Below are 23253 nucleotides of genomic sequence, written 5' to 3'. Positions count from 1 at the left end.
GCTTTCTTTACTCGTGTAGAAGCCAGTTAATCAGCAAGCTCCGCACCACCTATAATCTAATGAGGAGGAACCGGGTCACGCTCACTAAAAAAATGTAAAAAGTGACCTCCAGCTGTCCTGACATTTTCCTTTCCTCAGGATGCTTTTGTTCTTACCTAATCATCTCTGCTGAAGCCAATTAGGGACATATATAATTAAAGCCTGTCATGTTCTCTGCCAATTCTCAGAATTGGAAAACCCTTCATTGACTTAAAGGGACAGTTCACCCAAAAATTTTCTTCGATTAAAATTGTTCCCAATGATCCATTTTACCTGCTGTAGTGTATTGAATTGTTTACAAGTAGCTCCTTTACCCCTATTTTGGCCTTTGAAATAGCTGATTTAGCTTGTCGTATCCCAACCTGTACTGAAAGTTTTGATACTGGAGTCTCAGCTATTGAATAGCCTAAGTAAACACAGCCAGCAGAAGTAATGACACTCCCAGTGGGGAGCAGGATAGTTAAGTAATAACATAATTTTCCATTTTTCTCTCTGTGTATTGAACTTTAGTTTTCCAGACAAATATAAGATAAGGAAGCAAGTGTGTGTACACAAAGTGATAACATAATGAGATATATTACCTGAAGCTAAACCCATTGAAATAGGCTGTGGTTTAAAAGCACAAAACCAGATACTTCATACACACAAATAAACCTGAAAATGCAATTTCTCATACATTTTATACTCTGCAGCTGGTATAACAAGTCATTAAAAAAAATTAATATAAAAACAATTTTTCAGTGTCCCTTTAAATTAAAGGAAAAGGGAGTAACATAACTAAAGTACAATAAAAGGTCCCTTTAAATTAAAGGAAAAGGTAGTAACATAACTAAAGTACAATAAAACGTTGTATTGTGCATTATTAAACATTATATATTGCAATATCAATGTGACTACTCTCTCTTTAATGCCCAAAATGTTATTGTGGCAAGTTCGGTGTGATGGGATTGTATGCTTTCCCCTTCTCCCCACTGTATATTTGCAGCACATTTATAAAGATGCAATTATTTTAATTTCAGAGTTAGTGTGAAAAAGTAATTGATTTAAAGGTCATGTTTTAGTGAAAAGAGACCACTTCTAATATATTTCTTTCATGTAATTAACAAGAGTCCATGAGCTAGTGACGTATGGGATATACATTCCTACCAGGAGGGGCAAAGTTTCCCAAACCTTAAAATGCCTATAAATACACCCCTCACCACACCCACAAATCAGTTTTACAAACTTTGCCTCCAAGGGAGGTGGTGAAGTAAGTTTGTGCTAGATTCTACGTTGATATGCGCTCCGCAGCAAGTTGGAGCCCGGTTTTCCTCTCAGCGTGCAGTGAATGTCAGAGGGATGTGAGGAGAGTATTGCCTATTGAATGCAGTGATCTCCTTCTACGGGGTCTATTTCATAAGGTTCTCTGTTATCGGTCGTAGAGATTCATCTCTTACCTCCCTTTTCAGATCGACGATATACTCTTATATTTACCATTTCCTCTACTGATTCTCGTTTCAGTACTGGTTTGGCTTTCTACAAACATGTAGATGAGTGTCCTGGGGTAAGTAAGTCTTATTTTCTGTGACACTCTAAGCTATGGTTGGGCACTTTATTTATAAAGTTCTAAATATATGTATTCAAACATTTATTTGCCTTGACTCAGAATGTTCAACTTTCCTTATTTCCAGACAGTCAGTTTCATATTTGGGATTATGCTTTAAATTATCATATTTTTTCTTACCTCAAAAATTTGACTTTTTTCCCTGTGGGCTGTTAGGCTCGCGGGGGCTGAAAATGCTTCATTTTATTGTGGTTCCTTCATTATGTCCTAATCCTAAGAATTCTAAGGAGAAATCATTGCATTCTTTGGATGTTGTTAGAGCTTTGAAATATTATGTTGAAGCTACGAAATCTTTCCGTAAGACTTCTAGTCTATTTGTTATCTTTTCCGGTTCTAGGAAAGGCCAGAAAGCTTCTGCCATTTCTTTGGCATCTTAGTTGAAATCTTTAATTCATCTTGCCTATGTTGAGTCGGGTAAAATTCCGCCTCAAAGAATTACAGCTCATTCTACTAGGTCAGTATCTACTTCCTGGGCGTTTAGGAATGAAGCTTCGGTTGACCAGATCTGCAAAGCAGCAACTTGGTCCTCTTTGCATACTTTTACTAAATTCTACCATTTTGATGTATTTTCTTCTTCTGAAGCAGTTTTTGGTAGAAAAGTTCTTCAGGCAGCGGTTTCAGTTTGAATCTTCTGCTTATGTTTTTTGTTAAACTTTATTTTGGGTGTGGATTATTTTCAGCAGGAATTGGCTGTCTTTATTTTATCCCTCCCTCTCTAGTGACTCTTGTGTGGAAAGATCCACATCTTGGGTAGTCATTATCCCATACGTCACTAGCTCATGGACTCTTGTTAATTACATGAAAGAAAACATAATTTATGTAAGAACTTACCTGATAAATTCATTTCTTTCATATTAACAAGAGTCCATGAGGCCCACCCTTTTTTGTGGTGGTTATGATTTTTTTGTATAAAGCACAATTATTCCAATTCCTTATTTTATATGCTTCGCACTTTTTTTCTTATCACCCCACTTCTTGGCTATTCGTTAAACTGATTTGTGGGTGTGGTGAGGGGTGTATTTATAGGCATTTTAAGGTTTGGGAAACTTTGCCCCTCCTGGTAGGAATGTATATCCCATACGTCACTAGCTCATGGACTCTTGTTAATATGAAAGAAATGAATTTATCAGGTAAGTTCTTACATAAATTATGTTTTTATAGGCATGTGCTTCCAGAGTACTGTATTTAGGCTGCAGATGGGGCCGCAAGCCACATTCAGCATTTTTTGCAGTCTGTTTTATTCTTGTGCAAATCCAGACCTTAGTGTGTTGCACTTTCACAAAAATAAATCCGGCTCAGACAATTGCAGAACGTGGCTTGCAGCCGCCATCTTTGGCATTTGGAACAGCCCAAATACTCAGAATGCACATCCCTAATATTTTAGTTAAAGGGACATTATATTTAGGAAGAAAACCACCAATAGAAACACTTACTGAACAAAATGCAGAAAGGGATAACTATGAAATTTACCTATAATTTTAAAGGGACAGTCTACTCCAGAATTGTTGTTCTTTAAAAAGATAGATAATCCCTTTATTACCATTTTCCCCAGCTTTGCATACCCAACACAGTTATATTAATATACTTTTTACCTCTGTGATTACCTTGTATCTACGTCTCTGCAGACTGCCCCCTTCTTTCTGTTCTTTTGACAGATTTTAGCTAATCAGTGCTAACTCCAAGGTAACTCCACGGGAGTGAGCACAATGTTATCTATATGGCCGCATGAATTATCACTATCTAGCTGTAAACAAAACTGTCAAAATGCACTGAGATAAGAGGCAGCCTTTAAGGGCTTAGAAATCAGCATATGAGCCTACCTAGGTTTAGCTTTCAACAAAAAATACCAAGGGAACAAAGAAAGATGTTTAAAATTTAATGTCCTAGCTGATTAATAAAAATCTAATTTTGACTAGTCTGTCCCTTTAAGGGTGGTGTTCCCATACTCAAGAGTAATCTAATGACGTTATTTTTGACAGTACAGTTTGTGAAGGAAATAAACTTTCAGGTGCTTAGTGGGTGGCTGGCAGCACTCTTTTTTTTAGCTTAAGATACTGTTGTTTTATTAACTGTAGAATAAATGCATGCTTCTTGTGTTTTTGGTTTTTTTTGAGTGGGAGGTACTTACCTTGTAGTTTTCTTGTGGTGTTAAATGGTTTATATTGGCATTATGGTTATTGTGTCTGTATGTCATCATAGTATTGCTATGACTGAATAATATTCTAACACGCCTGTTGGGTAGTAGCGGGTAGGTTTTTCTCAAAGGGACACTGAACCCCAATTTTTTCTTTTGTGATTCAGATAGAGCACAACATTTTAAGCAACTTTCTAATTTATTCCTATTATCAAATTTTCTTCATTCTCTTGGTATCTTTATTTGAAATGCAAGAATGTAAGTTTAGACGCTGGCCAATTTTTGGTGAACAACCTGGGTTGTTCTTGCTGATTGGTGGATACATTCATCAACCAATTAAAAGTGCTGTCCAGAGTTCTGAACCAAAAAAGAAGCCTAGATGCCTTCTTTTTCAAATAAAGATAGCAAGTGAACAAAGAAAATTTGATAATAGGAGTAAATTAGAAAGTTGCTTAAAATTGCATGCTCTATCTGAATCACGAAAGAAAATATTTTTGGGTTCAGTGTCCCTTTAATGATGGTGGTGGTCCTTGTTTCTGTTCTAGGGACTTTTGCCATCGTTGCATAGACTGGAAGAGGTATTCTTGGAATTACAGAGAGACTCTCCAGGACAGCAAGAACTGGAATCTCTTTTGCAAGAGTTTGAGCAGCAGAAAGTTTGCTATTTGCCACTCAGCTGCCTCCTGCTGAAGCCCTTACAGCGCCCCCTTCAGTATGAGAAACTGCTGGAGAGGCTATGTCGTCATTATCCACCCTCACATCATGACTACAACAACTGCCAGCGTAAGTCTTCTTTACCATGTACTTCGCAGCTTCAAACATTCAAAAATATATATTTAGAGTAGATAAAAGGGCCTTAATCACTAAATATATTTTCTAAGTATAGTATTGAGGTTATTTCCTGCCTCCCTCTAGTCATGGGACTGTTATGTTGAATTATTTCTTAAAGTATGTTCCAGTGCTGATGAGTTTGCACATGCGCAGCAGCTCTCCTTCAGATACCGGCCATTTTTCATGTCCCTTTTAAGTACCTTATACTGAGAAAATGTTGGTTTTTGGAATATTTTAATTATTAGGATATTTTAGAAACCCAACAAAATATGGGCTAATTTGAAATAATTAAAACATTTACTATAATATATAGAACATGGGGAAAATGCATGAGTAAAAATGTTTTAGCTAAATATATTTTGATTTTCTTATGGCTACCTCATCAGGGGCATGTGATAGCTTGTGATTAAAGAAGTAGACTTTCAAAGGATTCAACAGATTTTTTTTTTAATTTGTTTTAACTGTTTTTAGATAGAACAGTATGTTATATTAATTTGCTATGGTAGTTTTATCACAAATACTTTTTACATTAGTTTAATGCTCTACAGCAGTATACAAGGCTTGTAGGTAGAGGCAAATTTGTAGTTAGTTTGCAAAAGACCAGTACATTGTTTGACATTTTTCTGGCAGCAACACATCAGTGATTTGACACCTTTCAGGGTAGTAGTGACACACAACACAGTGATTTGACACCTTTCTGGGTAGTAGTGACACACAACACAGTGATTTGACACCTTTCTGGGTAGTAGTGACACACAACACAGTGATTTGACACCTTTCTGGGTAGTAGTGACACACAACACAGTCATTTGACACTTTTCTGGGTAGTAGTGACACACAACACAGTCATTTGAACCCCCTTGAATTAAATTAATATAAACAGTAGTAATTTTACATCCTTTGACTTTCAGCAATACATGGATCAATTATATAACCCCCTTAAAGTGACAGTCTACTTGAAAATGTTTGTTTTAAAAGATAGATAATCCCTGTATTTTGCCATTCCACAGTAATGCATTACCAGCTTTGTTATATTAGTATACTTTTTACATCTGTATCAAATAAAAGAACAGAAGGAGGCGTCACCATGGTGCAGATCAAAATGAAAGACAAAGAAATCACTATACAATAGACACAGGGTACTTCACAGAGTATAAAGCACTAGAATGTGCGAGTCACGCCTTCTGAACACTTTAGAGCCGTTCAGATAGCTCACAAAGGCACAAACTGCTACGTCCTCCTCCAAAGGTAGGTCTGCAATTCAAGCGAGTATTGGACAGAGTACCGCTGATAGGTCCTCCACACAGAGCTGGATCCTTCCGTATCACTCGACCAAAAAGCCACACAAACTTCCACAGAGGAACAAAAAGCAATATTATGGGCATCAAATTAAAGTATGCTGACAAAGTGATATATATATTATAGACAACATTTAACATATATATATATATATATATGTTACAATATAAAGTGTAAAACAGAACAGTGATTTTACCACCCATTACTTGTCAATAACATTGTAATGAATGATTTAAACACTTAGCCACTTTGTGCCAGTAACACACAGTGATATTTTGTAGTTAGAGGTAAAGATTAATTGTAGTTGTCAGACTGCAGATTTGCTCAGGCTTTTCTTCTCAGTGCCCTTATTACAATGTCTCTCACAGGAGCATTGGGTGAAGCGAGTGTAGTGAGTTCAAGGCTCAGGCATCGTCTGCTGCACTTGCAAAACCTGCAGAGACTAGACCAGTTGCAAAGAGATCTGCTGGGAGGAGAGCATCTTTCATCTCCAGGCCGGGTAGGTATATATCACACCAGTTTGATGTTTACACCTCATTAACAGTAAAGTTCTGGATAAATTATTTCTGCATACTGCAGTTTTTAAATCGTATAATAAATCTGATTAAGAAACTGAAATCTTTTCATGCTTGTGCACAATTGATACTGAGGTATCCTTCATAATAGAAAGCAGTCGGGGGGGGCGGAGCCTAACTGAGCTCAAAGATGGATGTGTGATCCGTGAGCTCTGAGCTGCAAACACTTAAAAAATCAGCAAAATACCCAAACTAGTAGACCAAACTACTTCAAAAGACACAGAAGGTACTCGGCTGCAGGGGCGTTAAACAAAAACTCAGATGAAAGCAACAGGCTGAGCAGAGACGCTTCTCAAAGATACCGGGCGTTCGTGCCGAAAACAGATTAACCTACTCTGCAGCAATGGCGCACTGAACTAATGCTGGACGTAATACTGTGGCATGTCGACACAATCCGTGGGTAACCGACCGAACAACAAACAGTGAGTACAAAAGTACACCAGCTACAAGTGACCCGGCCAACAAGGCCGCTCCGGCTATCTGACACCACGCAGGTAGGCCGCAACCGCACGCCACACACATGGACCTGGGGAAAAGTAATTAGCCCAGAAAATTAACGATCGAGGTGGGAGGCCAGAAAACAAAAATAAGATAAGGGACTGTAGATTTCCCCCGACCGTAAAAGTCGCAATAAAGTTAGAGAAATGGTGGAAGTAAATAAATCTTTTGGCTTCTGTTACACCTTCTTAGCTAATAAGGAGCACAAATAGATAACTCACTAAGACATAAAATAAGTTCATATGGGGCATCTCATTATAAATTAGCAATGAAACAGGAGGTTATATCTTGAAACAATATAGACTAAGCTGAAGTTACCATTATACAGAGAAACAAGGAGAAAGAGGTGCTCCCCAAACTAAACCTTGGAATAAGGAGTGAGCAAATGATTGGAATACAGACTTGACTAACTACATAGACATAGTGGGGGAAAAAAAAGAAAAAAACAAAGGCCTATGAGAAATAAATTCACTAACAGAGCTCGACGCTGACCAACAGCTTAACTCTCATTGTTTTCCCTAAAATATTTTTTCTTTTACTTTGCGACTACATCCACATACATCAGTGAGAGTTCATCACCAAAGATAAGATTTTCTACAACCTACTCTCTTGCAATACAGTCAATCATCACTGGGAAAAGACAGTTAATATGTCAAACAAAAAACTGGTTAAGGGGGACAAAACAAACAAAACGACAAATATGAGCACCTTTTTCAAGCCTTCACGACATAACAAGATAACAGAGCCAGACAACATGGAATCAGAAAAGGAATCAGATACAGAAACAGAATCAGCTTCCCTTACAGATACAACACCACTAACAAAAGCAGACTTTAAAGACTTAGTTTCAAAGCTAGACATTGCCGCAAACTTTGAGAAACTATGGGGGAAAATAGACTCCATGCATACGGCCGTCACATCTAGCTTAAATGACATACGAGCTGACATAACAGATTTGGGAGGCAGAATGGAAGCTTTAGAGGAACACAGAGATACAGTAACAAACGATATAGAAGCCTCTTCTCAGACTCTACAGATGCAACAACAAGCCATTAATGAACTGCAAGACATGGTCGACGACCTAGAAAATAGGTCGCGCCGTAACAACATCAGGCTGAAGGGGGTTCCAGAAACAATCACTAACTCCGAACTTAATACATATCTGCAACACCTGTTTAGAAATATTACAGGGGAACCTGAAGAATCAGTATTTGCAATTGAAAGAGCCCATAGGGCCTTACGAGCAAGGCCTAAAGAAGAAGCACCCCCTAGAGACATCATTGTAAAACTGTCATTTTTCCAAGATAAAGAAAAAATCCTTAAAGCGTCTAGAGACAAACCAACTTATAAATACAGAGGAAGTGTTATTCAATTCTTCCAGGACCTCAGCCTTCGTACACTGCAGAAGAGAAGCACCCTGCGCCCCCTGACCTCTATACTACGTAAAAATCAAATCAAATATAGATGGGGATTCCCTTTTGCCCTGCACATCCTCAAGGATAATAAAACCATCACAGTTCATGAAGTTGAGGACATTTCCCCCACCTGCAAGCTCCTAGGTATGGAAACCCCAAACATGCCAATTGAAGAACAGCCACATCTTTCGCAGAGCACTTCTGGGCAATCAAGATGGTCAAGAATAAACCGGAAAAGAGTCAAGAAATGAGACAAGACAACTTACCAAAAGGTCACCCTTTGAAATTCTAATATTAATATAGGGAGGAGTAGAACTCACCCCATTAACCGCTAATTGGCGGTTGGTATCTTCAAATCCTTCCCAGAAGGAGAACTCCAGGGGCCAATATTGAAGTTACAGCTTTTGAAAAGAGACAGAGCCCGAAATACATATATTTTCTCTAGTTTGACAGAGATGCCTTATAGACAGTTACCTCCTGTTTAAGTTTTAAGTTCCATGTTGGATGAAATTAATCCTGTTCTAATGTTGCTGATAATTTAGATGATAATATAATCTTCGCCTTTACTCAGCTCTTATCACCCACATTGTGGTGACATTAGTGTTAATTAATGAACAGACGTAAAATCTTTTATTGTTTATGTAGTTATTTCTGTATGTTTTTTAAAAGTTTTATTTTATTTTTTCTTTCTATGTTTTTTAAGGTTGCCGGGACTACTCCTCCTCTCAGGTCAGATTACCACAATAAGGTCTTCTTGAAGGAACCACACGCCTCTCTAGGGTTGTATGTATCAATATTTAACATATCTAGGTCGACAACAGCCACACATCACAAAACGATTATCCCATGATTCAAAAAATACACCTTATATCTCATAATGTGAGGGGTCTAAATACTAATATTAAAAGACGTACAGCAATGACCCAATACCACCGTATGGGGGCCAATATTTTATTTCTTCAGGAGACTCACTTTACCAGAGACATAATCCCAAAATACTGGGCAAGAAATTTCACACAACATTACCACGCTACCACCACTACTAAGAAAAGGGGGGTCTCGATTTTGATCCATGCGAGTCTTGCCTTCAAACACGAATCTACTATAGCGGATAGAGAAGGACGTTATCTTATAATTAAAGGCCAATTTGGGGAATCTAATGTCATCCTATGTAATATATACGCTCCCAATGATAACCAACACTCCTTTTTCAACCATATATCTAATCTACTTACTGACTGGTCCCAACACAAAATCATTTTAGCAGGAGACTTCAACATAACCATGACCAAATTTGTAGAAAACAAGACTAAACTCACTGCTAAACAATCTAGACATAATAGATTAGTGAACTCTATTCTAGAGCACCTAGCCCCACATGCGCTATTTGACTTGTGGTACACGTTATATGGTAAGACTCAAGACACCACCTTCTATTCAGCAGCCCATAGGCAATACATGAGACTGGATTATATATATATTAGCCAAATTTTACAACCACTTCTACAGACCTCGTCAATTCAGATATGTGTGTGGTCAGACCACTCAATAATCTCCTTACACTTGGAGGGATTTGTAGATACACAAAGACACAGAACATGGACATATGATCCAACATATCTAAAAAATCCTACAAACAAAGATAAATATGTCAAATCATTATCCGAATATTGGGAATTGAACAAAGAATCCACAAATAACCCTATATCCCCCTGGGCAGCTCACAAAACGTACATGAGAGGTTTACTCATCCAGGATAAATCCAAGAACAACAAGCAGCACAAAGCCTATTTAGCACAACTACACAAAGAAATAGCAGAATTAGAGATACTACACAAATCCACACAAAAAAAGGAAGTTCTCTCTACTATCACAACTAAAAGAGAACAGTTAGCTAGTATTCTAAATAACCAATCAATAAGAGCAATACAGAGACTAAACACACATTATTACATCCATGCGAATAAACCCGATAGATACTTAGCAAACAAATTAAAAGAAAGATGTAGAGCATCTATCATTCCCTCTATTACACTGGCGAATGGCACTTCAGTGTCCCACCCACAACATATAACGGACACATTTGCAGAGTTCTATGGAAATCTATATGATGGTAAAAAAGTAACACACTCAAACACCCTAAAATGCCAAACAGAGAAGTTTCTGAGAGAAGCCGACATGTGCCTACTTACCAAAGACGACAATAACACACTAAATGCCCCAGTCACGAGGGAAGAAGTCGGGAAGGTTATAAAGGAACTCAAAACGGGGAAGGCAGCGGGAACAGATGGGTTCGCGGGAGAATACTATAAAACTTTTAAGGAAAATCTTATCCCCCACATCACAGACCTCTAATTTTATTATGGAGGGACACACCATCCCAACAGACATGTTGCAGGCCAAAATAATAGTGATCCCTAAACCCGGTAAAAATCATAAATTTTGTGCATATTACAGACCAATATCGCTCATTAATCAGGACTTAAAACTACTAACGAAGATTTTGGCCAATAGACTAAAACACATTCTCCCAAAACTGATACACCCAGATCAAGTGGGTTTTGTGAAAGACAGGGAAGCACCAGACAATGTAAGACGATTGCTGAACATTATAGATTATGTAGGAGACGATCGAGTGCCTTCTCTGCTCCTCTCGTTGGATGCGGAGAAGGCATTCGATAGAATAGACTGGAGATACTACAAAAAATGGGATTTGAAGGGACCTTTATTAAAACCCTAAATGCAATCTATTCTAACCCCTCAGCCCAGGTAACTATCTCGGGATATAAATCTAAGAGTTTTCCCATTCTAAATGGCACGAGGCAGGGATGCCCGCTGTCACCTTTGCTATTCGCTATTTGCATAGAGCCCCTAGCAGCTAAAATTAGACTAGATCCAGATATCACAGGGGTGAAGATTAAGGACCGGGAATACAAGTTGACACTATTTGCGGACGATATCCTCCTGACACTGACAAAACCCCTCACATCCTTACCCAATCTATACAAGCTATTGGACCAATTTTCACAAATATCAGGGTATAAAATCAATCTAGATAAATGCGAAGCATTACCCTTAGGACTTCCGCAACACACTAAAAAAATCATAGACATTAACTTTGAGGTAAGATGGGCCACCCACTCGCTTAAATACTTAGGGATACACCTTACACCTGGAATTAATCAATTGTATAAATACAATTATGAATCTTTATATAAGGAGATAAGGAAAAACTTGAGCAATTGGAAGACACACACCTTATCGTGGCTGGGCAGACTAGCTACAGTCAAAATGTCAATTCTTCCCCAGATCTTATACCTATTTAGAACTCTACCCATAAAAGTCCCATTAAAGGATCTAGAGAATTTACAAAGAGACTTAGTAATCTTCATTAGAGGGAATAAAGGAGCTCGGATAGCAACTGCTCTAATAACAAAACATAGAAGTCTGGGTGGAATTGGAGCACCCAACATAGTAGAATACTATAGGGCAGCGAGACTAGCACAAACCACACTAATGGGAAGTAATGTTGAGGGGGTCATTTGGCCCAACCTAGAGGCAGAGATCAGAGACACCCCTTACCCGGACGACTTTCTTTGGGATAAACACACAAGGAGAGGGCTCAAAAACAAACCAGGATTACAGGTCACACAACATACTATGGAAATATGGTCTTTTTTAACAAAAAGACAGAATCTCTTATCTACACAAACATTAGTACACCCAATTAGATATTTGCTCCCCAGAGAGTCACAACACATAGCAGATAATGGGCCAATAGGGGTCTCTATAGGGTGGCAGACTGGCTAAATGGAGGTAAACCTAAGACATTCAATCAGATCCAAACCCAATTAGATCCAGTAAAGCTTCATTGGTTCCAATATCTTCAAGTTAACTCTGCAATCCACGAATATATTAAAGACCGTCAAGCCAACATAACCACACCACTAGAAAGCTTACTTAAATCCACACAAAGACCAAAAGGAGCCATTTCTAAACTATATTTACAGATACAAGAATCCAACAATTCATCAAAATCTAACCTGATTCTAAACTGGGAAAGAGACTTAGATATAATTAAAGATAAACAATGGTGGGATGACACGTTTAATTCAGCCTGTAAAGGACTCTTAAGTGCTGACTTGAGAGAAAACACTATCAAGACAATGTTCAGGTGGTACCTAACCCCAGTGAAAACTGCACATATGTCACCCAGTCATAATAGGTCCTGCTACAGAGGCTGTGGAGAAGTGGGCTCATACTGCCACATGTGGTGGGAATGCGGGAGGGTGAGAGACATATGGACTAAAACATCCAATCTGCTAAGCTCAGTTCTAGATGAACACATTCAGTTAACTCCATCACAGGCCCTCCTACACATCCCACTACCCCAGTTTAACAAACAGATAAACACTTTCATTAGAATCATTTGTACGGTAGCCAGATCCTGTATAGCAAAACACTGGAAAACCTCAGCGCCCCCTTGGGATGAAGTTTTCAATAAGATTTCTCTAACACACCGATTATATGAAACTGCTTCACAAATACTAGACACACAAACGCAATTTGAAAAGATCTGGTTTTACTGGACACTCAATAGACACAGAATAAGTTAGAACGAGATAGACTTTACCAGCCTAGAGGTAGTGGAAGTAAATAACAAGACCTGAGAGAGAGGAAAAGAGGAGTCACACGGCAATTTAATTTGTTTTATTTTTGTTTTTTGGTATTTTCCATTTTTACTTGTTACTCAGTTTTTCTTTTTTTAAGCTGAGGTACAGCTTAAACCTAGTTAATGGTTAAATTTAGTTTTAAGAAAATTGAACTATTAGTTATAATCTGAGCCATAAGAATATGGTTAAACACGGGAACAGTCCGGAATAGGAGGAAAGATATGGACAATTATATGCCTAGAGACTTTCTGAGAAGTAACTAATGAAGAACTCTTGAGTGAAGGTCGGCCTAGGTACCCGATACTCCTATAGGGAGAGACATACATTTAATCCATATATTGTAATAACCTATGGTCACTTTACCTTTTCCAAATGTATAGTTAAAGATGTATCGATTTTTCCATGACAAGAAATGACTTATCTTTGTATTGTGAAAACCCACGACAATAAAAAAGATTTAAACATAATAGAAAGCAGTCCAATAAGGGATATTTCATGAAATATGGGAAATAAGGGCTTCGGCAGCAGCGCAGACCAGAGAACTTAGATCATGTGGATTTTTTTTTACTGAATGTGTTAAATGTCCTTGTACTTCACCTATTGCGGATCTGTGTTAAAGATGTTTTTTTAAGCCATTTAAGTATAAGCAGCCTGGGTAGTGGCGTAAAGACAAAGTGGCTTACTGGAGTTTTGTTTTCTCTTTCCTCACAGGGAAATATATGATACTATAGATATTGCTAGATACATCTTAATTTGCATACAGGGCCTAAAATATTGTCTAGTAAGGAGAGGATAATTATAAAACATTGGTACCACACACTAAACATCAAATTTAAAGTTATTTCTCACATACAGGTGGTGAAAGTCCATGATCTATTACTCTAGAGAATTACTCTTCTCTTCCACTAGGAGGAGGCAAAGATGCCCAAACCCTAAAAGCTCTATAAATCCCCTCCAACCACATTGGTAACTTAGTCTTGTCTTTGCCTCTGCTGGAGGAAGGTGAAAAATGAAGATGGGCAGTTTGATTCTTCAGTGAGAGAGGTTCTCAGATTAAATTAAGGACAATTTCCCCTGAGAGTACAATTTTGGGATGTATTTGGACTATGGGTAGTGGCATCATTTTCACCTGTTTGGATTTAGTCACAAGCCTTCCATGGGTGTCGCAGGGACTTGTACTTTGACTCCTCCTGTTGGGTCGTTGGTTTAATCCTATTCAAGATCTTCTGCTGGTATGTTTCATCACTGGTTTTGGCTTCCTACTGGTTCCCTCCAGTAGTAGGGTGCCTATTGTTAAGTAGTATATTTTTTATTATTTTCGGCACTCTGTAAGCCTCTTAGGTTATTTTAATATATATTTATTTCATACTGTTAGTGAGAGTCCACTATCCATTACACCTGGGAATTATTTTCCCCTACCACTAGGATATTACTGTATGTTTCTATTTCATGCACATTACTATTTTTGTAGTTTTCTGCTGTTATTGAGCTTTTTTTATTTCCCTAAACCTACTTTAGAAGCTGAGCCCTCTGAACACTTTCTTATTAGTGTTTAATGTGTTTATTGTGAGCAGGCTGAGGTATTACCTCTAACATATTTATGCTATACATGTTGAAATGTTTTAAAGCATTTTAACCATTCTAATGCTGCTCGTGCTTCTAAAGGTGTGACCGCTCTTTTTGTTTGATCCTTACAAGTGAAATCTACAGATTGTACTCCTGGAGTTAAGATATCTACATTATCTGTTATGCTGCCTTCTAATATGCATAATGGATCAGTTCATATTTTTCCTTTTACTCAGCTGTCTTAAAAATGTATCTAGTTCAAGTATTCCCTGTCTGGGTGGCTGAATCATCACCTTTAATGCAGGGGGCTTCTTTTGCCCATCCTATTTGGACTATGATTTCTTCGGATGCAAATATTTAAGGTTGGGGTGCCGTCTAGGGTCTCTGAGGGCGCAAGGGGTTTTGTTTTGTCAGGTTGCCAAGTAATGTTTTAGAACTCCGTGTAATTTTCAGAGTCCTTCAGAGTTGGTCTCTGTTGAAAAAGGAATGTTATCTCTGTTTTCAAGCAGACAATTTTTTTGCATTTATCAGGGGGTAACTCGCAATTCCCTAGCTATGAAATAAAGTGTCTTGAATTATTTCCTGGGCAGAAGACAATTGTTGCTTGATTTCTGTAATTTATATTCCAGGAGTGAACTGGGGAACCGTTTGTTTTTTTTTTGGGGGGGGGGGGGTCAGTCATCTGTTACTGCATTCAGGGGAGTGGTCTCTTTATCTGGATGTTTTATATAAGATAGCGAATGATTGGGGTCTACCAGAGAAAGATTTGATGATCTTTTGATTGAATTATATACTTCTCAGTGGATACTCTTGTAGCTCCATGGCCTTTACGCCAGGTTTATGTTTTTTTCCTCTAGCTCTTCTTCCCAGAGTAATTACAAAGATCAGGCTTATATCACGATTGCTTTAGTGTAGACTTTCAGGGTCTGGTATCCAGATCTGGTTCAGATATCGAGTTACTCTCCTTGATATTTTCCTCTGAGTCCAGGCTTTCTGTCTTAAGGTCTGTTTTTTCCATCAGTATCTCGATTCTCTAATTTTAATGGTATGGAGATTGAACGGTTAGTTCTCAGGCAGAGAGGATTTTCTGATTTTTGTTGTTGAGATTCATCATAAGGTATGGAAGGCCTTTATTTTTTGATGTATAGAATATGTTTTTTTTCTGGGCATTTTCTTAGAATTTCTTTGGTTTTGCTTCTTTTGCAGGATGTTTTAGATGAGGATTTATCTGTTTGAAAGTTCAGGTTTTCTGCTCTTTTAATATTTGTTGCCCTAGAACAGTGATGGCTAACCTTGGCTCCCCAGGTATTTTGAAACTGCATTTCCCATGATTCTTAGGCACTCTGCAATCTAGTTGAGCATCATGGGAAAAGTAGTTTCAAAACATCATGTAGAGGTGCCGGTTTTAATAATTATTTATCTATGCTTAGAATTTTATTCTATTTTTTTATATTTAAATGAGAGTATAAGGGAAGTAAAGGGCTATTTTATTTACTATGGATGCCGATCCCAAACTTTCTCTGTCATTTAATAAATGACTTCATTGTGCAGATGCCCAGGTTATAACTTCTGTGCAATTTTGTTCCCTTGCGTTAATAAAGTTTTATTATCCAAGGATAAGGATTCCTTATCTGAGCCTTCTTTTTCTCAGGGGTTGTCTCAGCCTTCTGCTAACATGTCCCAGTCTTTGACAGATTCACATGCAGTGCCCTGCGGTTCTGATTCCGCAAAGACTGATTTGGTTAGTCTTTGGATGACTCTGAAACAGTTGCAGAGACTCATAAAAGGGCTAATAAACTGAATAGAGTTTTTTATGTCAAACCTAAATCTGTGGAGGTTTTTCCTGTTCCAGATCGCATGTCTGACATATCTCAGGAATGGGAGAAGCCAGGTGCTCCTTTTAACCCATCTCCTATGTTTTAAACAATGTTTCCTATGGCTGATTCAGTGCGAGATCTCTGTGGTGCACTGTTCCTAGAGTAGAGGGCGCTATATCTACCTTAACCAAGAGAACTACTATTTCTCTTTAGGATAGTTCCTCTTTTAGAGACCCTATGGATACGAAAATTGAGGGTTATTTAAGAAAGGATGTTTCTTCATCAGGGTTTGCCGTGGCAACCAGTTGCTAGTATTGCGACAGTTGCTGGTGCAGCCTCTTATTAGTGTGACTTATTGTCTGATCTAATTTCAGAGGAGACTACTATAGAGGAGATCCAGGATATGATCAAGGCTCTAAAGCTGGCTAATACCTTTATCTGTGATGCCAGTATGCAAGTTGTTAGGCTGGGAGCCAAGATTTGTAGTTTTTGCGATACTAGCCCACAGAGCCCTTTGGTAAAGTCTTGGTCTGCGGATGTGGCTTCTAAATCCAAGCTTCTGTCTCTACCTTTTAAGGGTAAGACTTTATTTGGTCCTGGTCTGGCAGAGATTTCCACGGTTACTGGTGGAAAGGTTGTTTTTTTTTACCGCAGGATAAGAAGAATATGCGAAAGGGTCATCAGACTTTTAATTTTTGTTCCTTTCGTAACTTCAAGGGACAGATCTTCCTCGTCTTCTAAATCTGAGCAAGCTAAGAGATCTTAGAGAGCTAGCCAGCCCTGGAACAAGGGTAAGCAATCTAGAAAGCAATCCGAGGAAGCTAAGTCAGCATGAAGGGGCTGCCCCCAATCCAGTTCTGGATCAAGTAGGGGGCAGGCTTTCCTTCTGGAAAGAAGGCTTGAATTCACAATGTTTCAGATCTTTTGACAATGGATGTAGTCTACCAGGGATACAAGATAGGATTCAAGTCTTGTCCCCCCAAGTAAGGTGAATCTAGGGAAAAGTTCCTTGGTGCCAAGTACCAGGGTATGTTTTCTGGGGACATAGACTCAGTATCTATGAAGATTTTTTTTGACGGAGGTCAGAAAATTCAAGCTTCTGGAGGCCTGTCGTTTTCTTCAGTCCTCTGTTCGTCCATCAGTGGCTGTATGCATGGAAGTAATTGGTCTCATGGTGGCATCCATGGACATTATTCCATTTGCTCGCTTCCATCAGAGACCTCTACAGTTATGTATGCTCAATCAATGGAACGGAGACCACTCAGATCTCTCTCAGAGGAAAGTTTTAGACTTTAAGACAAGGATTTCTCTGTCTTGGTGGATCTCCCAGGACCATTTGTCTCAGGGCACTTGTTTCCTGAGACCACCTTGGAAGATTGTGACCACGGATACCACCCTGTTAGGCTGGGGAGCAGTTTGGGGGTCCCTAAGAGCTCAGGAACTTTGGGCTCAGGAGGAGTCTGCCCTCCCTATAAATAGATCATTGAGAATTGCTCTCAATTCTAGAATAACTGCTTGGCCTCAACTGAGTTCAGTCCGGTTTATAAGATTTCAATCGGACAACATCACTTCGGTAGCGTATATCAACCACCAAGGGGGAACTCTGAGCTTGTTAGCTATGATGGAGGTGACTCACATTCTTCAGTGGGCAGAGTCACACAATTGTCATCTCTCTGCCATTCATATCCCATGGGTGGACAACTGGGCAGACGTTTCATCCAGGAGAATGGGCTCTCCATCCGGAAGTTTTCTTGATGTTAACCCTCAAATGGGGAGTTCCGGAGCTGGCTCTTATGGCATCTCGTCTAAATGCCAAGCTTCCAAGATACGGTACAAGATCAGGAGATCCTCAAAGCAGTTCTGGTAGACGCCCTGGCAGTGCCCTGGGATTTTGGTCTAATTTATCGGTTTCCTCCGGTTGCCCTCCTTCCTCTGGTGATAGCTTGTATCAAACAGGAGCAGGCTTCGGTGATTCTAATAGCTCCAGCGTGGCCTTGCAGAACTTGGTTTGCGGTCCTAGTGAGGATGTCGTCATTTCCCCCGTGGAAATTAACTCTGAGGAAGGATCTTCTATTTCAGGGTCCCTTCCTCCATCCGAACTTAGTCTCTCTGAAGCTGACTGCTTGGAGATGGAATGCTTAGTCTTGTCCAGACAAGGTTTTTCTGTGAAGGTTATTGAGACTATGATTCAGGCTAGAAAGCCTGTTACTCGCAAGATTTATTATAAGGTATGGTGTAAATAACTTCATTGATGTGGATCTAGGGTTTTTTCTTGGAGTCAGGTGAGAATTTCCTGTATTCTAAAATTTCTTCAGAAGGGGCTGGAGAAGGGTTTATCAGTCTGTACCCTAAATATTCAGATTTTGGCTCTATTGATTCTTCTGCAGAAGCATCTGGCAATTTTGCCATATGTTCAGTCTTTTGTCCAGGCTTTGGGTAAAATCAGGCCTGTGTTTAGGTCCATTGCTTCTCCTTGGAGTCTTAATCTGGTTCTTAAAGTTCTGCAGCAGGTGCCATTTGAGCCTATGCATTCTGTTAATATCAAGTTATTGTCCTGGAAGGTTTTTTTTTGCTGGCAGTTTCCCCTACCCATAGAGTTTCAGAGCTTTCGGCTCTACAGTGTGATTCTCCTTATCTTATTCTTCATGCAGATAAGGCAGTTCTCCGTACTAAATTATGATTTCTACCTAAGGTGGTTTCGGAACGCGATATTAACCAGGAAACTGTTGCTCCTTCTTTTTGTCCTAATCCTTCCTCTAAGAAGGAGCGGTTCTTGCCCAATCTGGATGTTGTGCGTTCTTTAAAGTTCTATTTACAGACTACGAAAGATTTTTGTCAATCTTCTGGTCTTTTTGTCCACTCACATGCATTCAGGTTAAGCTCCTGGTTTTTGTTGCCTCTTCTGGTAAATGGAGGGGTCAGAAGGCTACTTTATTATGTTATTCGATTGGCTTATGAGACAGCTGGACAGCAGCCTCCAGAGGAAATTACAGCTCACTCCACTAGGACTGTCACTTCCTCTTGGGCCTTTAAAAATTTTGCTTCTATGGAACAGATTTCCAAGGCGGCCACTTGGCCATCATTGCATACTTTTTTCAAATTTGATGCTTTTATCTCGGCTGAAGTTTCTTTTGAGAGGAAAGTTCTTAAAGCAATGGTGCCTTCTGTTTAGGTTTGCCTGTCTTGTGTACCCCTCCCTTACATTCTGTGGACACTAGCTTTGGTATTGGTTCCCACTAGTAATTGAATAGATTTGTGGACTCTCCATGCCATTGGAAAGAAAACATAATTTATACTTACCTGATAAATTATTTTCTTTCCTGACATGGAGAGTCCACTACCCGCCCTTATTTTTAAGACTTCTTTTTGTCATTTTTCTAAACCTCAGGCATCTCTATACCCTTTGTCTTCTTCTCTTTCCATAATTCCTCTTTTGAATGACTGAGGATTGTGGGTAGTGGGAGGATACTTGAAGATTTGCTGGGGTGTTCTTTGCCTCCATCTGTTCGCCAGGAGTTGATTTCCCACTAGTAATTGAATGGATTTGTGGACTCTCCATGCCAGGAAAGAAAATAATTTATCAGGTAAGTATAAATTATGTTTTTGTAAAGGAGCTCCCCATTTGTTCCTAGCCTTGGCAAGAATTTTTAACCTGTTCTTCAGACAATTTCTCTTTTTTGTAAGGTTTTGCTTTCTTTTGGCTATCTCTTCTGCTAGAAGAGTTTCTGAGGTGTCTGCTCTTTCATGTGATTCTTCTTGCCTTTTATCAAGATAAGGTAGTTTTGTAAATTGTATTTTACTTTTTTCCTAAGGTTGCGTCTTTGGATTATATGCTGGGAGATTGTTGTCTCTTCTTTATGTCCCTATACTTGAATTCTTCAGAGTCTTGCTGATATCTTTGAGGTTGTAGGAGTCTTGAGTATTATAAGGATTTCAGACAATTTTCATTTTTGTGTTAATTTTTCTGCCAATTCTATGGCTTCTTGGTTGATACTTTTGATCAATACAGCTTTCTTGGTGGTGGGTCAGAGTCCACCTAGATGGATTTTTGCCCATTCTATCAGATCATTTTCCACTTCTTGGACTTTTAAGAATGATGCTTCTGTTGACCAATTTTGCAAGGTAGCTTCTTGGTCTTTTTTTGCATACTTTTGCTAAAGTCTAATAAAGTCTAACATTCTGATGTATTTTTCTTTTATTTAATTTTATTTTGTTTCTTCTGTGGCAGCATTTGGTAGGAATTCCTTCAAGCAGTTGTCTCATGATCCTTTTGTTTTTGTATGTTTGTCATTTTAATTGCTTATATGTGTGGTGTGAGGGATTTTATAAAGCTCTTGGGGTTTGGGAATCTTTTTTTTTTCCTCCTAGTGCAAGGAAGAGTATTTCCCAGGAGTAATGGATCGTGGAATCTCACCACCATGAAATAAATTAATTTATCAGGTATGCATAAATTATGTTTTTGTTGTGTCTGTTGTTACCCCTGCTTTATGTAAAACCATTTTAATTGGTATATTTACCTTGTGTTCTACATTAGAAATTAATGGTGTCATGGTTAGAGCAAGATATGCAAATGTTTTTGCTCTATAAATAATATAGGTTTGAAAATGTGAGTATTTTCTGCCCAAAAGATTTGAGTAGTAAGAGATATATGAGTTACAAAATGGGTGAAGATACAGGAGAATTAATATCAAAAGGACATTAAATACTAAATACATTTCATCCACCTCCCTCTAAATATGGGTGACACCATGTATGGAACCTAGATTACACTGCAGGTATCTGAAGGACATTTTCTGCACATGGGCAAACACATCGGCACTGGAATGTAGTGAAAGCTAAAATTGAACTTTGACACTCGTGGGGAATAACCTCAATACTATACTTATAAAATGCATTTAGTGTTTAATGTCCCTTTATAAAATGCTACTTTTAGGTAATGTCACCCATGGGATAAACAGCTTACCTATGCTGTGTGTCTTTGTAGATGTCATTCACAGCAATTAGTTTTAACAACATGTAGGAATAAATTATTGTATTGAGTAGCATACTATTGGGAATACACAGAGCTTGCTAGGTTAGGGGGAGGATTAGACTGGTACCTGCTCCTAAAGGAATGTAGTATTTCAAAACTAGTCCAATGTGCCTCCAAATCTGTGGTATATACTATATAGCGATTAGAATATTATCAATTTCTCGCAACCAGCAGTCAAATGTATTAACTGGTGTAATTTTCTGTAACCGCAGTATTAATCTTTTAGCACAACTGAGCATTATTTGTAAGAATTTTTTCCTATATGCACAGTGACGGTGCTAGGTTTATTCAGAAAAACAATTTGAGTCGAATTTTGTTGCTTGATGGCAATCTTCAATTAGTATATGGCGCTTGAGCTTTGGAATTTCCTTCTAAGATTTAACCTTTTAATGCCGTTAGAACGTTCCATGCCGTCCTAACTGCGCTGGGCTTTAGCATTGTTAGGATGGCATAGAACGTCCTAGCCATTTATCTGTCCTGAAGAAATCGGGTCATGGTAGGTGTGCCTAGCGTCATAGGGACACTCCTCTGACCCGATCCCATCATTGAAATCTTGTGATCACGTGCACGATCATGGGATTTCAATTTGTTTACATCGGAAAGTTGTTCCGATGTAGACAAATTAACCCTGTCATCAAAGGGTTAAGTGTGGATAATGGGAGTCTCTTAACAATCAATCGCAATAACGTTGTTATAGATTATAAATGTGACATAGAATGTTTTTACTGCACACACATTCTACTGGGAAGACTTTCCCTGCCATAATTAACCACTTTGATTTTGTGAATTCCCACAAAACTGGGATACTGTATTGGCTTATCAGTATGAATGCAATGAAGAATAATTACTAAGGACACCAAATGCCAAATTATCCAATTGCATATCCAAACGTACAAACTCGCCTCACACTACCATAGCACTTGGCTCATGCGTTTGCCAAACAGGGCTTTCTCAAAGGCGGGGGCTCAGAATATTGGTCTATTCAAATAGCCTCACAATGACCAATAATAACATACTTTTAGGAGCATATTTCCAAATCTTCCAATCAAATGATATACCCTCTCAATACATCTGAATCCATTCATTTCCATATTGTTAACCAAACACGTTCTTATCACATGTTCTCATAGCAAACTATCAATCTGTAAATTGGCCAAATTTGCAGTGGTACAAAGCCACAACAAACTTCTTATATCTCTGCATAACACAACTGTTTTCAGAGTTAAACTACAGGAAAGTGGGCTAAAATAATGACGGTAGGTTGCTTTACAAATAGTATTAATTTGTATGTTGCATAGTTATTGTTTGAGTAATTCACTTTTTATTTTAATGTCCCTTTAAATGTATTTAAGATAAAGATTTTCTCTAGGAATATAAAGAGGCGCTCAAATGACTGAGTTCATTGTATCAGATAGGAGATTGAAGAGAAAGGTAGGTGAGTGTCAGAACAATGATAATTAATAGGGTAGAAGGTTGTTTGAACTAGGGTGTGTGTTTCATTTAGCTGTTGTCTTGTGGAACAACATATCTATTTCCTCCACCAGTCTTTATTTGAAAGTTTAGATGTACTGTCATAATTTCTGCTATATATATTTCATTCTATTTCAATATTTATCTTCAGCCAATGAACAAGTGCCCAAGCAGGCACCAAACATGTATCGCTAAACTGCTGTGTGCACTTCATTTTCATGTTTTTATATTGTGAAAGAGTAAAACTATTGAACTTTGATACATATTGAGGTCTGCGCTTGGAGTGCGGAGTGGTAGGGCT

The 23253-nt window shown here is 38.5% G+C and overlaps 1 protein-coding gene across 1 annotated transcript in view; it reads left to right on the top strand.

Moving 5' to 3' along the window:
- The window catches only part of LOC128657263 (FERM, ARHGEF and pleckstrin domain-containing protein 2), a 261529-nt gene that overhangs the window by 86339 nt on the left and 151937 nt on the right, over positions 1-23253 (top strand). Inside the window, exons 6-7 of the mRNA XM_053711541.1 lie at positions 4322-4559; positions 6275-6405. Of these exons, the coding sequence (XP_053567516.1) occupies positions 4322-4559; positions 6275-6405 (369 nt within the window). The remainder of the gene's footprint in view (positions 1-4321; positions 4560-6274; positions 6406-23253) is intronic.

Source organism: Bombina bombina, chromosome 4 (genome assembly GCF_027579735.1).
Source record: "Bombina bombina isolate aBomBom1 chromosome 4, aBomBom1.pri, whole genome shotgun sequence".
In the NCBI taxonomy this organism is placed as follows: Eukaryota; Metazoa; Chordata; class Amphibia; order Anura; family Bombinatoridae; genus Bombina; species Bombina bombina.
Note: the sequence above shows the minus strand (reverse complement) of the source record. Positions and strands in the feature narration are given on the sequence as shown.